General features: G+C 36.3%; 2 protein-coding genes across 3 annotated transcripts in view; one reads left to right on the forward strand and one right to left on the reverse strand.

The window, feature by feature from the left end:
• LOC135697175 (tRNA dimethylallyltransferase) overlaps positions 1 to 15495 on the forward strand; it is a 408062-nt gene that overhangs the window by 316785 nt on the left and 75782 nt on the right. The gene's annotated exons all lie outside the window — the stretch shown is intronic.
• LOC135697122 (uncharacterized) lies at positions 5629 to 14906 on the reverse strand. Its single transcript, XM_065216708.1, has 7 exons — positions 14827 to 14906; positions 9937 to 10079; positions 9674 to 9882; positions 7660 to 7753; positions 7283 to 7600; positions 6888 to 6999; positions 5629 to 6112 (listed from the first exon to the last, which is right to left on the reverse strand). The coding sequence occupies exons 1-7, from the start codon at positions 14876 to 14878 to the stop codon at positions 5679 to 5681; spliced, it is 1362 nt and encodes a 453-aa protein (XP_065072780.1). The 5' UTR covers positions 14879 to 14906; the 3' UTR covers positions 5629 to 5678.

A 15495-nucleotide genomic window follows, 5' to 3' on the forward strand; every position in this document is an offset into this window, starting at 1 on the left:
ATATTTTCGGAACCCACTCAAAATACCTCCTAACGACACAGTGGCCATCAGAAATCCAATCATCCGATTGTATTTCTTTTTGTTTTCCTTCACTTGAGATTCAACGACCACCATTGGGCGGTGTGAATTACCAAATGAGCTGCTAAACAAAAAATTAGCCTAAAAACAAAACGGTCGTTGCCGCTCGTGGCAAGTATGTCCCATAGCACAAATCAGCTTTCCACTTTGAATATATCTTCGTATCATTTATTGGTATGCGATGGAACATCCTATGTAGCTCATTTTGAAAACCTTCTTGCATTGTGGGTTTATTTAGTTTTATGAAAACATGCCATTTCCATAGAAAATTAATAAAAATGCACATTGGGCCGACTTGCGATGAGTTCGATTAGTTCGACACATCTTTTAAATCGTCTCACCACGTTTCAATTGTTGCTTCGCCTACTTTGATCTGTTATCAAAAAAAAATGGAATATTGAACAACTTCCGCGTTGCTATGTTCCGAAAAGGCTTACCGTCTGGATGTCCGCTCCTGACGTTAATCCGGCTAAATTAGTCGCGACTCTCGCAGCGGGTACCACCTACCGGGGTCTAATTTTAACATCAATGGCCACTTGATAAATCTACCGTAATAATGCGGCGGGTGACGCGTCTGAAGGTCAATCTGTTGCGTGCGAAAGAAAAATTTGAATTTCGCCTTCTTTCTCCTTGCTCGGCGTCGGCACCATGGCCGTGGAGTAGACTAGCAGCTAAGATTTATGGATGCGATCATATGAACGCGTAATCGCTTTCGAGTATAGTCATCTGACAGCTTTCGCAGCGCCTTCTATGACTGGGAACCAAATTATCAACCCACGGCCGCTACAGATTTTGCTTCCGTACTTTTCGATCATCGCCTACGGCTGTGGGGATGATTTTCTCACCAGTAAAGTGGAGTGATGTTGGTTCGTAATATGAAACCGTTCCATTTTGTCACTACAGTTTAACAGGTCGGTCCTTCGGTATGTCTGTTTTGAACCGTACTCGCTATTTTGCGCAGTTTTTATCAGCGCTTCCCACTAAATCTCCTCAGCTAATCCATCCGTCAAAGCGGCGCGTACACATTTCCGACCTTTATTTATTATTATTTCAGAAATGTCTGTCAGTCCTCCGCAACTCCCGGCGCTACCCGCGGAAAACTGGCCCAAAAGATTTCGGGAAAATATAACAATATGTCTAACCTCCGCTCTGTCATCCTCGGTACATATATTGGGAACAGAGGGGTGACGGATGCTGTCTGCCAGCATCATTGGCGGCAACAGTCAGGCCCGTCGTCCCCGGTAGCATCACATCACGCTGGGGGAATGTTATTTGACCTAGAAAGATTATTTTTGGACCTGAAACCTTCCGTGTACCTTACATTTTCCGCGTACTTGCCCACACCCCTTGGGGCGCGCTGGTCTGTTTCGTTTTACTGCCGGGATAAAATTTTAACTTCTCGGAAAAGACGGCATCGATGGAGACGCATCGTCATCAGCATCATCATCATCTTCATCTTCATCGCCGCCGGTCCGTTTCGTACGCACCGCACTATGAACACCGAAACAACTCTTTCATCGCAGTAGGCACGCACCTTGTCAGAAAAAGCGACGTAAAACATCCGAAACAAACCGAACGGGAGTGGAAGATCAGAGTAGGCCTAGATCAGTAGTAGTCGAGCCGCAAGCGCCGCCTATGTTGATGCACGTCCGATGAGATCGACACAAAATGGAGTAGTTTTTAGCTGAAAATTGCTAAAACGTAGTCCTAATGAACAAATACCATAAACGAACGATAACCCAAAAGGGTAGAACTATTCCACAAATGGTTTTGGGTGATACCTCGAACACGTCGCTAAGCAATGTTTTATAGCTTTTATTAGGAACCTCCCGACCATACAAAAACAATAGAATCTTTTGTTACAATGCAATAAAATCTATTGTAGCAACCATACATTTTATTGTCAAAAACAATAAATATACAATTATGTACTATAGAATCTATTGTTAACGAGACTTTTACAAAAAAAGGGGTTGTTAGTTATCTTAACAATAAAAAATCATTTTTTTTCTAAAACAAATATGATCACATTACAACTAATTTTATAGGTTTTTAGTTGGTTACAATTTGATCACATGACAGGGTGTATACTACCTGCAAAAAACTGGAAAATCAGGGAATCTCAACATCTCCAGCTTGGAGCAATTTTAAAAGGTTTTCGAACTTGTGAAAATATTAATATCCCAAATTAAGAATGTTCAATATCCTCTCTTCCGTAGGCCATACTTAAGCACCTTGCCGAAGGTGGGAGAGCTTAATCTCATGCGCACTTTTCAATTGCGTGATGTACTTTGATCGTTTTTCGTTCAATAATTATCAAAAAATATTATATTGCAGTGGGTAGGTATCATACATAATTTATGTATTGTTTCATTTTCGAAAAGGGTGAATACTTTCGTTATGGCTATGTGTCCTGTTATGTGTTCGGTTGTGGCATTTGGGAATACCATTTACCATGACAGAGTGCATTAGGATGGAGTCAAGTGGCCCTGATAGAAGTACTGGCTCTAAACAAAATATACTGTAGATAGGAAACTAATCTCGGATTGAAGCATTTTATCACAGAAAAATTTTACTTATGACGGACAAACACAAGATAAATTTTGCTGATCAATGTAGAGAGGTAGCATAATAAGGAAAAAGAGGGAAATATTACTTTTAGGCTGATCTCGTGGGAAGAATAGGATGCGGGAGGTTGAAGTTGAGTACTTGGCACTGATGAAGTCTACAAGTAGTAGACGAAATACGCATATATGTCAAAAGATAAGCAATTATAACGGAATTTAAAGGAAATAAACCAACACACTCAAAGCTCTTCATCTCACAAATTTTTTTTTTAGATGGTGAACTCTCATTTTTACGCCCGTCACCCTGCTTATGCCCTCGATCACATTTCATAAGGGAACTGTAAAAGAGAAAGAGATATCGCAAGAAATTCTATCTATTATACCTGTTTTCTAAGACATGGAGTGGGAGTTGTTCAACCAACGACCCGATGAGACAGCTTTACATTCAAATTCAAATCGCTGTCCATGAGTTTTTCCTTGATTTCGTTGAACTTCGAGGAAATTCTTTAAATTTTCCTGATGTTCTTTGAACGTCTCTGAGTTTGGCTTTTTTTTTGACGTAGGACTACGTCTGTGACTTCTATATGGGGGTACACTTTGTGAAAACCAGAAATGGAACATGTAACAAAATTATGAAAGATTTTGAACATTAATAACTCAGCTGCCCCTGGACCAATTTCAATAATTTTATCACCAATCGATCAGAAATATTTCTACGCATCAAAAGCAATGTTTCCGACTGATGATTTTCAACAATTTTGAAGAAACTATTGAAAAAGTGGTAATTGTTCAATGTACAAATTAAAAAGCGACAGACGCACTCTGTGTGGTTTCGGAGGTTAAATCATCACCAACAAGCTTATTACAGTAATAAGTTGAAATAGCATTTATCTGTGCCTGTTTGTCCATAATCAGAACCACATGCCCCCAACGACCACACAAAATGCTCTCCAGAGTTGTAATCTTGTAACCAAACTTGGAAACAGGGCTGCAAGTGATTTTGATCGATTTTCTTCATCTTTCGTTAATAACTCGTTAATTGCCCGTTGCTTTCAAGGTATTGACATTGGCAAACTACGCAAAAGGAGAGTGTCGCTACTTGATAGAAAACTATTCATAATGGGAGGAGTCTGTGTAACTTACTGGCGTGTGCAAAAAGGAAGGCAATCAAAATTTCATTTTGTGATTGTTTCCCAAACACAGACATCATATTGAAACACCATCGTGATTATGCATTGTAGCATTCTCTGTAAAATCTGATTCGTACAGTGAGTGCTTCAGTGTTTATACTCCGCGTGGGATAGAGTCAATATTCGAAGTGAAACAAGAGTTTATTGAGAAATTCTGTAAAAATCTTCAAAATGTCTCAACACATGGCTGCGAAACATCTCCGCGATTGGAGACAAAATTATTGAAATTGGTCCAGGGGCAACTGAGTTATTAACGTTCAAAATCTTTCATAGTTATGTTACATGTTCCATTTTCGGTTTTCACAAAGTGTACCCCCATATAGAAATCACAGACGTAATTCTACGTCAAAAAAATCATCATGCAGCAAACCAAAATCATCTGGCATTAAACCAAAATCACATCTTTCACTTTATTTGTAATATCTTGGCAGATACGCCGTTGTATCAAGTTAAAACTGATTGATTTTTCCTTGTCTATTTTTCCCTGAAAGCTAGTAAAAATATCTAGAAAAATGTTATAAAGACATGAACGGATGAATAGAATACGAAATTCAAACTTTAAAATCTTTCAAAATATTCCAAAGCCCAGAATATTCTATTATGTTTTAAAAAGCAGTTTCTTGTTTTTTAAAAAATCCCGACACGTTTCTGTAAGGCTTTTTAACAAGAAAATTTCTCCAAGTCTGTATACAATACAAATCTTGGAATATTGAAAATTTAAATAAGTTCCAGCAGCTTGAAGATTGTTTTTCTAGAGCTCAAAATCTTAGATCAATCTTCAGTACCGAATATTTGGATTTCGTGACCAAAGCAGTCCAATAACTTTCGATCTAAGGGCTCTGCAACTCAAGCAAATAAATTAGGAGACTTAGAATGTTTGAACTTGATGCTTGAACATTTTTCAAAATTCTTCAACTTATAATAAAATTAAATTTATTTCGTTGCTGATTTGTGTTGGGCAGTTTTCATAATATGCATAACAGACATATACTACACTCAAATATAAATTAAATCAAAAATGCTTAAAAACTAAGCATTTTCCCGCTTTGCCTTATTGAGTCAGAGCCAAGATTAGTTTGCCAGTAATCATGCATGAATAAAATCGAAATAATCATGCAATGCTTACTTTTTAATGTTGCAGTGATTAAATCGCAAATAATAGCTAATGACTAATATTTAATCATTTCTTGATTAAATTTCAAGATTTCATTTAGAAATTCAGTTTTAATCATTTTACATTGAATTTGTTGCTGTGCAATACTGCTCGTTCGAATCATGTCGGAAGCTGATTCATGTGATGTTCATAACCAGAACTGTGTTTTCTCTTTATATATCTATTTTTAATACCTTTTTACGTTGTTACTAAAAAACTCATCAATCAATTTATTTATATGTTTAAGTTTTAAGTTCTTGTATGTATTTGATATTGGTGATGCGATTATCTGTTAACAATCTCAAGTTTTATTTTTGTGCGTTTTCTCTCTCTTTTTGATTTTAGTAAAGAAAATATAATTGTCTCTCTTGAGAGCTGTTCGTATACGCTGTATACCATTCTGAAGTTCTTAAACAGAACTGTGTTTTCTCTTTGTATATCTATTTTTAAAACCTTTTAATGTTGTTTTCTCCTCTGAATTATAGTACTAGGTAGTTTCAATTCAAAGGAGAAAACAACGTAAAAAGTTGTACAATTATTCTACTAAAATGCTCATCAATTAATTTAAATCTGTTTTTAAGTTTTAAGTTCTTGTATGTGTTTGATTTTGGTGATGCGATTATCTGTTTACAATCTAAATTTTTATTTTTGTGCGTTGTTTTCTCTCTTTTTGATTTCAGTAATGAAGATTTAATTGTCTCTCTTGAGAGCTGTTCGTATACGCTCTACCATTCTGTTAACGGTAGCAATTCGGCTGAATTTATACGCCTGATAAACAAGTATATCAAAAAACTCAAAAACTTTTTTCGCTTTATGTGGCGTCGGGAAATTGTACGTTTTATACGTCTTATACAATATATCATACGCTTTAAAAAAGTTGTCCCCGCAATCAATGCTTTTTCCTTCCACGATGACAAAATAATTCCCAATTGCGAAAGCTAGTGCATTGCAATAAATGAACGGACTTGGCATCATGAAATCAATATCATGCTCTTCATCCCGTTTCCATCGGATGAAAACACAAGCATAGTCTTCTAGAGGCGGTAACCCCGATGGATCAGCTTGGACTGTGCGCCCTTGTTGAGATAATTGTTTCATCAGCTTTAATAGAGCACGTACTCCACCTAGAATTATAAAAGATATATATTAAACGGGGTCAGCAGGTATATATATACAAAATAAGCTTGTAACGCTGTTCCAAAATAAAGTCATTTTTCGAAACGTACGTTCTGAAAACGGCATTGTATTAAATAGTGGTTCAGCTTTCATGGCGATTGACACAAGAATCTTCTATGTGATCGCAAACGACTGACGATCTTTATACATAAAGTGCTTTGTATGATTTTTGTTTCAAAAAGATACGTTAACGATTTACTATCATTGAAAAAGGCGAATGAGCGGAAATGGTAGCTTTGTTGTTGCCGCTCATTTTTTTTTTTGATCATGAATGGAAAATAGTAGGGGGTTATCCGGGGCAAACTGGGTCAGTTCCGTTTTCAAGATAATGATGTATGAATTACAGTTACTTTTTTTTTGGCTTCAATAATGACAATGCGCTAGTATCCTACAGTTTTAAGATATTTCATTTCTGCATGTAATTTTGCATGAAAACTTTGAGACGAAAATTTTCCATTTCTTATTCGATACACGAAGTATGCAAAAAGCGTTACTGACATAATAAGAGTTGAATTCAGCAGAACAATGCTTTGTTGCAAAACTATAGCAACACCTTCTTAAGTGACCCGCTTTGCTGCAAGTAACCCCTATCAAGAACTAGCCACATCGTAAAAAATAGCTCTGTTCTCGTTCCTACAGAATTTACAGTAGAGTACAGGTTTTGCTCTGTCGATTCTGCCGGTATGGGAACAGAGATGCGGATAGTATTAAAAAAAGACTCACAACAAGCGACATCATCATATTCCGTGTTTAGCATGGAACATAATGGCACAATGTTTTCAAAAGTGATGACCGTTTCTCCCGCTGGATTCAAGTGGTTGTATTCATCCAGAATCTGAAATAAAGAAAACTGCATTTAGCAAAAACTTTCAATCATATAATTTCGTTCAACGCATTACTGGCCCATGTTACTTTAAAACATATTCACGTTTGTTAAAAAAAAATCAGTATTTTTCAACGTTGACTTTTGAAAATAAACTGAATAATTTTTGTTCTGATGACAGTGTTTTAAACTTCGTTAACAAATACAATACTATGAATAAAGATAAAGATGTTAAAAAATATAATAAGACAGTATTGCGTGAAACGGCAGCTTTGTATATATTTTTTAAAATCACCAAATCTCCTTGGAACCCTGCCAGCAACGGAAATTCAGTCATTATTAATGTTGATGAGTCTTCCATTTTGCGCAGGGCGTTGCGATATGGGTAGGTTATTTGATATAGTTGAAAAACACGTTGCCGGTATGCTTCGTCATCAGTGAAAGCTTCGAGTTCTGTTAGGGCGTCTACAATCTCCTGAGTGATTTCCTGGACTGCAGGGCGTTTGCGGGATAATTTTGCTGGAGATTTGTTCTGCTCATTTCTTACCCAGTTGTAGATCATCCCAGTATGAGAACCAGACTGGTCTCCATTATGTTCCCAGTACCAGTCAGCCTAAAACCAATCAAATTTATGCAATTTATTGTTTATATTTTATTTACAAGAAATGTTACCTCCGCGGGTTTGCCATTTACATCGCTCTTAAGGCAATCATAGGCGTTCACTAAACAGATAGCTAATTTTTGTTTTGTTGCACTTTTGATTGTTCTGGGGAAGATAAAAATAGTAATGCACTATGAGTCAAAAAATAAATAAATGAATGGTAAAACGGTAAAATACTATGAGTCAACTCATGATTTCAAATTTAATAATTTCATTAAAAGTAAAAAAATAATCATTTCAAGTGTTATCGCACCGGTCCAATTTTCATTACGGTTACCCAGGGCGACATGGGTCACTTCCACGACGTATGAATTTCAGTTGCATATATTTTTTATTCAACTAGGACAATAGAATACACATATATTACACAGTTTATGCATTTCGTAATACTTGCTTGCATTTTACATAAATGTACTTGCTACGATTCTGAGCAAATATTGGTTTGGGCCTGTTCATAAACTACGTAGACAGTTTTTTTTGGGATTCTTGAGCCCCCCTCCCCCTGCGTAGACAAATTGTCCATACACAATTTTTGAAATTTGTATGGACCGTGGACAATTGCCAACCCCCCCCCCCCCTATACTGTCTACGTAGTTTATGAACAGCCCCTTTGATATTATGCGGAGCCAGGCATGGCAAATCATTTACATTCATTTCGTGCATTCATTTGCGTCTAACTTTTTTCATCAACAGAAATCCGTAAAACGATGTATGAAGCTTTTGTAGGTTTTGATAATAGCTTCAACTTTTGTCAATATTTCAAATCTGTATCTCTTATGCATAATGAACTAGAGAGGGCAGAACTTGTTATTGTTTTTCAGTGAATGTAATTTACATTCACTGAAAAACAATGGTGGGTTCTGTTCGCTCTGGTTCATCATGCATAAAAGATACGGATTTGAGTATTTTACAAAAATTGTAGCTAATCTCAATACCTACAAAAACTTCATACATAATTTTACAGAATTTTGTTGATGAAAAAAGTTAGAGGCAAATGAATGTAAATGAATGCACAAAATGAATGTAAATGATTTGCTTCTAAACTACAACAAAACCTTCTTGTTCTTACGTGACCCAATTTTCCCCAGGTAACCCAAATATCTAGCTTGAGCTTTTGAAAGGATGTAAAAGCATTGATGGATGCCTGGATCTACCAACGTTTTGAAGTAGAACATAACAAAGCTCGGTTTATCGCGTAATATTAAAAGTAAGCTAGTACGTTCAGAATACAGAGTTCTCGATTAATTTTAGAATAGGTCGTCCTATCTTCATTTGTCGATCAAATAATCGATTAACTTTATTCGCTTTCTACCGTGAGCTGAGCGATGGATTTGCAATACTGATACATGCAATCAACAGTTCAAAGTTTGAGCTTTTGATTGCATGTGTCAATACTGCAAATCCATCGCTCAGGTTGCGGTATAAACCGAATAAATTTAATCGATTCTTTGACCGAAAAATGGAGATAGGACGTATTCTAAAATCAATCTAGAGTTACAACATGTTATAGTGCTATCTTGATGGTGGTTTCTGTGCTGCAATTATTTGACAACCGTTATAACATTTTATAACACAGCAGTCTGGCCAGCGTTCTACAATGTTATCAAAATGATTCGAGAGATGTGTCGTAATTTATATATAGAGTCTAATATGAACGTCGGTTTCGTACAAACCAATCCCACCAAGGTGGGAATTCTTTAAACAGGCCTGATAGGTCTAGAAACTTTAAACAATTATATAAAATTTAATTTTAACTAGAGTTGAAAAGACGCATCTGTGTCACTTGAAAAATTCATACATGTAAACCACACAAGTACAATAAATAAAGATCATTTAAAGTAAAAAGTTAAAAAGTACGTCGGTTTCGTCGATATCATGAATCGATCAATGCTTATAAGTCTTTTTGAAAACTCAAGCTAGATAGATACTGCATGTGTAACAAAAATAAATAATGTGTCTAATTAGTGTGATCATGCAAAATCTTTCACACTGATGACCACATGAATGATTACTTTTAATTCTTACAATCCTTTGTTTATCGCCGTAGCAAACAATTCTGCACATAGTATTCTGCAAATCAAATTTTTCTCATTACGGTCCAAACATGTTCCCTGTGCCAATTTTCCATACAGCAATCGTTGACAGGTCGGAGCACGTTGTAGGATTTCAATAATTTTCTGTTCGTTGATGAAAATTTCGTTATCGTTGTGACAGTTTTCTGACGTAGGTTCAACCTTAAATAATGAACTCGTTGAAGTATGATAAATGTAATTGAAAATTAAGATTACCTTATTTGGCAAGATTTCCTGCTCTTGGAGTTGTTTTTGTGCCCGTTCAATCCGTAACCATGCACCGAGTTTCAGTTTTAACTGTATCATCACAATTTCTTGAGTCAGCACGAGGAAAATGGGGACTGTATTTATGTCATGCTCTGTAAAAAACAAGAATAGATCATTAATTCAATATTAATCATATCGACCCTAGTATCGACCCCAAATAACAAAACAAAATCCCAGGTAACATGCGATATAATGTGCAAATCATAAGATTATTAGGAGATTAGATAAAAAGTGAAGTATCGCAGTTTAAATTAATTGTGAATATATAATTGAAATAGATAAAACTAACTTTTATAATAAAACAAATAAGGATTATATTAAAAAAGTATCCCTCCCTCGCCAAAGAATTTCTTTGACCTGACGGAAACACACATCAAAATTTTTTAGATTGTTTATGTTGTTGGATACGTTTTTGTATATAGGGTCAGGTGCTTATTGACTAATTTTTATTCTTGATGAATCATGCCAATTACTGAATTAAAAATTACACTTACACATTACTGCATGGTTCTGAAAAATAGAACATTTTTAGGCCTCTTGAAACAACATGGGAGAAAGTGTGTCAGTGCATGAAAAAAATATATTTTGTTTGAGTATTGATTATTTTAGTTTATAGAAAGCTAGTTGAGTGTTTGCTGCATATAAAAAGTGAGGTTTTCAATAGTCAAGGTGCCATTTTATTTTATGTCAGATTTACGGTATGAACTTGTTGGTATTGTTGAAACAACGCCCAACTTTTTTTACTTTTGAAAATTGAAACTTGTATCCGCTGGTTTACAAATTTATTCACTCTTTAGTTTTCCGTAAGAATTATTTTGTTTCCCAGGGATATCCCAAAATTGTTATTTGAGTTGCATGACAACAACCAGAGGAGTCTGAAAACGGAGTTAACTAATGAACTCAAATTTATTGTTTCCCCGCACCCCGCTTACGTCCAATGACTGCCACCAATACGCAGCGCAAAATACTAGATAGGAATACAATTTGCATTGTTTTAATTTTTGATTTACTCACCTAAACTTTTATTTAAAATCATCGTAATATTGAAGCGCAATGAAGGAATCATTTGTGGACGACACATCCCACAAATTATACGTTTTTCTTTTATAAACAAGATCTTCTACCAGTAGAAGATGTTCTGCTGAGGGCTGTACTCGAAAACTGTTAAATTTTTCTTCAAAGCAGATCGATATGAGGCGTTCAACAACAAAATAAAACGTATCATTTACATAGTATATATTTTGTATCCGTGCAAACTGTTGTTTATCGGTGGTTTTATCGTCGTATTTAATAACCACTTCGTTGCGAAAGTGTATTCCATCTATTTTTACATGCTTGACAAGGCAAAGATTAGCTGGGAAGGCTTCTAATAATTCATTGTCTGGCATATTCTCTTTAGCTACGACAGCATCTGATATTATATCAACTCGTTGGAAAAAATCTCGATTTGCTATTGCCGTTACCTGTTTTAAATTCAAACGCGTTGCTAAACTATAGGGAACGTTTTTAAAGTTTTGGGCGGTTTTCATTTGATTTTTTGGCAATTTGTTAAGGGCTTCGAATCGCATGCAGCTAAATTCATTGGTCACTGATGTAGCTTTAACATTGTGTGCATAATGTGCCAAATGATGCATCTTGTTTATCGGTGATGAGTGGGGAAACCATTTCTTAAACTGAACATGGAGATTTTGCACATTTAGATCCATTTCTTCCACCATTTTCTTTGTGAGCATACTAGAAAACGACCAATAGCATATTCTTTGCAGAATATTAACAATATCCAGAAGTGGGTGATTATTAGGGATTAAACCGTCTAATAAAAATGGAAACGAGCGTAGCAAAAGCCATGTTTGTGCTGCTGTTTGTTTGATTTTATTTCCTGTTACGGACAGTTTTTTCAATGTGAAATTGGATGATGGTTTATCCTTCACTTCTACAGTTCCGTACGCAAAATTGTTGATGCGATCATTCAACACATCAGTAGTGAAATATTTGTTTTCTTTTATGTACACTTTTAAGATAAGTTTCAAGATTTGTTGTACAACTCCTTCCAGCAGATCATGCATGGGATCGAATCCCAGGTTTGTAGCAACTTTGAAATAATTCAGCTGTTCCAACGCACATGGCCCAGCCACACCTCGTTCACTGATGACCTGTATTCGCAAAAAAAAAGTCAGTATTAAATGCAAATCATGCCAAAAATCACATCGAAAAAGCTAAACAATCATGTTGAACAACAAAATCAAGGACAACTTTTATTATATTATTGTACGTCCAAGTCCAAGTCCAGGTCCAGGTCCAAGTTCAGGTCAATGTCTATGTCCAAGTTCAAGTTCAAGCAACCATTAATCGAATGAGCTATCTTTCTGGAACTTTCATTTCAATTAGGCTAGATAATCTTAATTCTTTTTTTGTTAAAATGGAAGGTCAATAGCATTCTAATTATATTTTTCGTGTTTATCCATGCATAAAAATTCAACCCATTGCTAAAACAATGGTTGTGATCTATCGGTTAATCATTGATGATATCCGCGATCAGATTTCGACTATTAGACGATTGGTACATAATCCTTATCCCTTCCACGGCCACAACAGGGTGAGTGATGAGGATTATGTACCATCCGTCTGTTTCATGCTACGTAATACATTTTCACTTAAATAAATTATACCTGACCGTGTCGTCTTCTACGAATTGCTCTTGAATTCAGTTGTCCTTGGTTATTCTCTGCTTCTAACTTTTTTATTCGATTGACGTTTTCCACATCTCGTTGGTGTGACTGCACGGATCTTTGTTCGAAAAGGGCACCGATGAATCCATTCTTCATATCATTTCTGGTTATATAACACTGTCGACAAAAGTAGGAGGCACTCGGACCAAGAAGCCCAAAAAGTTCATGTGCAGCCAACGTGTCGCCAGCAAAACTGCACAGTACTGCTCTCAATGTAAATGTGGTTATACCAAATTTCATTACTACACCTTCATCGGATTCCAACCGCTTCAAATCTTCCAATAAAGGTCGTAAAACTTTGTCAAATCCATGTTTTTTTAGGATTACAGCATTTATGGACATTACTAAGTAGCTGGTATTGTATGAAGAATTTCTACATTGCTCAAAATTTTGGATTTTTATATAGAATTGGGTTATCTTATGCTTCCCTGATCTTGGGCTCAAATTGTTGACGATTTCTATATCATCAGCGTTCAATGTAAGACGCAATGCTGTCGGATATTTTCGAAAGTATGGATTATGTTTATAAGACGAACCATCTTTGTACGAGTTAAATGACCCATCCGGAGAACTAGTCTCTTTTTCAACAATATCCATAGCCTCTGGGTTTCTCATAACTAACGACAAAATTTCAAGCACGGAAATATACTGGAACGTCTCCCTGATGTTTCTAACTGAGTTCTTAAAAACAAATCCTTCGTTTGTGTAAACCTTCCTTACAGTTTTGTTCGACTTAGATTCCAAAACAACCTCAATTGGTTCAGGAATTTTTGTGTTCGATTGTATGTACAAATGTGCGATCTGTGTTCGCATATCTTTTACATCCTTGAACACGTTGCCGGCTGTAAAATCATTTATGAGACGTACAATTTCCTCCGTAGAACAAGTGTTTTTTTGTTTTTCGACTATATCTTTAACTTTGCTCCAAAGATAACTCTCAACCTTAGAAATCAGTTGTTGTGTGCAAGTCATTACGTTTTGAATGTATGATTCAGGGATAGCAACATTGCAGCGCAACGTAGATATATATTCGCTCGCATGTCCAGAAATGTTGTCAATTGTTGGTGGTGATTTGAAAATAACCATATTTTCAATCCCAAGGAGACTTTCGAAGAAATCGGGTTGTTTTTCAATATTTTGGAAGATATTTTCAGCAGTATGATTATAACTATCTTCCACTTGGCACAGAGGATTGGGATGTTTGGTGAGTAAATGTTTTTGAAAGTTTTGATACTTCGTATATTGAGCATTACAACGATGTCCATCCGTTCCAAGCTCTTTGCACGTAAAAGGCGTTGCATTACCCACCGATGATTTCAAATTATGTGCCACAAGAAAATGATTTTTCAGCATCTTCACATCACCAGAGATTACATTATTATCAGCATCGCACATAAAACAGGTATAGCCTAGGGATAAGAAGCGCGAGATTCTGGTAAAATAGATATTAAATAAGAAATCCAGTGTACGAATGGTCCAAAGGGAAAGATGACGAAATTTAGTTGTTAACATTCAACATAGGGTAGGGTGAGGCAGTATGGGTCACGGAGCATTATAGGCCAGTGATGTGCTCTGTGTAATGTTTGAAAATTGAAGGTAAAATCTAGTGTTCACATAATTTAGTAAAAAAAAAATATTGAGTCCTAGACCCGACCGTAATATGCCGTAGAACGAAGTGATTGGTCGATTGTGGCCCTTAAATAAGATCACTCTTGAAGAAATACAAATTTTACACTGAGCATAGCGTAGTGTTAGAATGTCAATTGAATCTTAAATTAACGGTTCTGGTGCATAGAGGTTGACGACAGTCACGCCATCTCCTCTTCGCTTCCACCCACCCTTGTCACTGGGCACTCCGAGGCAGGTTCATTCACCACTGCTGTTTGCCGGACGTCTGTTTCTCACCCTCCTCCCCAACCACTCACTCCACGCTTCTGGAATCGATTTCCCGCAAGCTTTAGATATCATTCATCGTATCAATCATCCATTAAAATATGGAAATCCGGACAACTTCCGGATTTTTTTTTTCCTCAACGAAGGATTGAATGATGCCGACAGAATTGTCGAGCACTCTTATGGAGAAATGGCTTCTTTTTTAATTCTATCTTACCTTTAAGCACTTCCGCGGTATCTTCTCCGATGGCACCGAAAATATCCTCCATCGCAGCAATTAATGCAATTAATGTCCGGAATCACCGCGAAAAACACCTTGTATAATACTCGCACATCAGAATAAACACCGCCAAAACAAACGCAAACGAGGTTACGAACAAGTTTGACGTTTGGTTTTACACTGTTAATCATATCTAACACTTTTATGGAAATAACCATGAACATGATTAAATTTTACCCAGAAAAGACTAAAATTCAATCAAGTTTGATTAGTTTTTAGAAAGTCAGCATGATTAAACTGGGTATAATATTGAAATGATTACTTTTCAATCAAAATGTGATTTTTCCAATTTTTCAGTGTACCTAAGTCCCTTATTCTACCAAGCCTGAAAATGCATCCTGGTACACTTTTAGCCGAACTAGGTTGATTCTACTCAATTTAGTGCTTAGAGCAGTTTGCGGCTAGCGAGTGTTCATATAATCGAAAATCTTAATGACCACACGCGAAACCCCAATTGAAAGATGTCAAAGACCCCCAACCGGTTGCCAACAGAGTTTGCTGCCAAAAATGAAGCGGACACAAAACCGGTAGCAGAGAGGGCATCGGTGGCAATCTGTCACCTATAAATAACGTGCACTCCCGACAATAGCTTCACTCTGAGACACA

This window comes from Ochlerotatus camptorhynchus, unplaced genomic scaffold (genome assembly GCF_037179485.1).
Source record: "Ochlerotatus camptorhynchus isolate MF236.1 unplaced genomic scaffold, CSIRO-AGI_Acam_v1.1 ptg000067l, whole genome shotgun sequence".
Classification (NCBI taxonomy): domain Eukaryota; kingdom Metazoa; phylum Arthropoda; class Insecta; order Diptera; family Culicidae; genus Ochlerotatus; species Ochlerotatus camptorhynchus.

Excerpts from the sequence above, each read along its gene's own strand:
- LOC135697122 (XM_065216708.1), bottom strand. The coding sequence starts at position 14,878 with ATGGAGGATATTTTCGGTGCCATCGGAGAAGATACCGCGGAAGTGCTT. Across the intron at positions 7,601-7,659 it reads TAAATGGCAAACCCGCGGAG|GCTGACTGGTACTGGGAACA; the intron begins GTAACATTTCTT and ends GATTGGTTTTAG. Across the intron at positions 7,000-7,282 it reads CAGGGTTCCAAGGAGATTTG|ATTCTGGATGAATACAACCA; the intron begins GTGATTTTAAAA and ends TCTTTATTTCAG.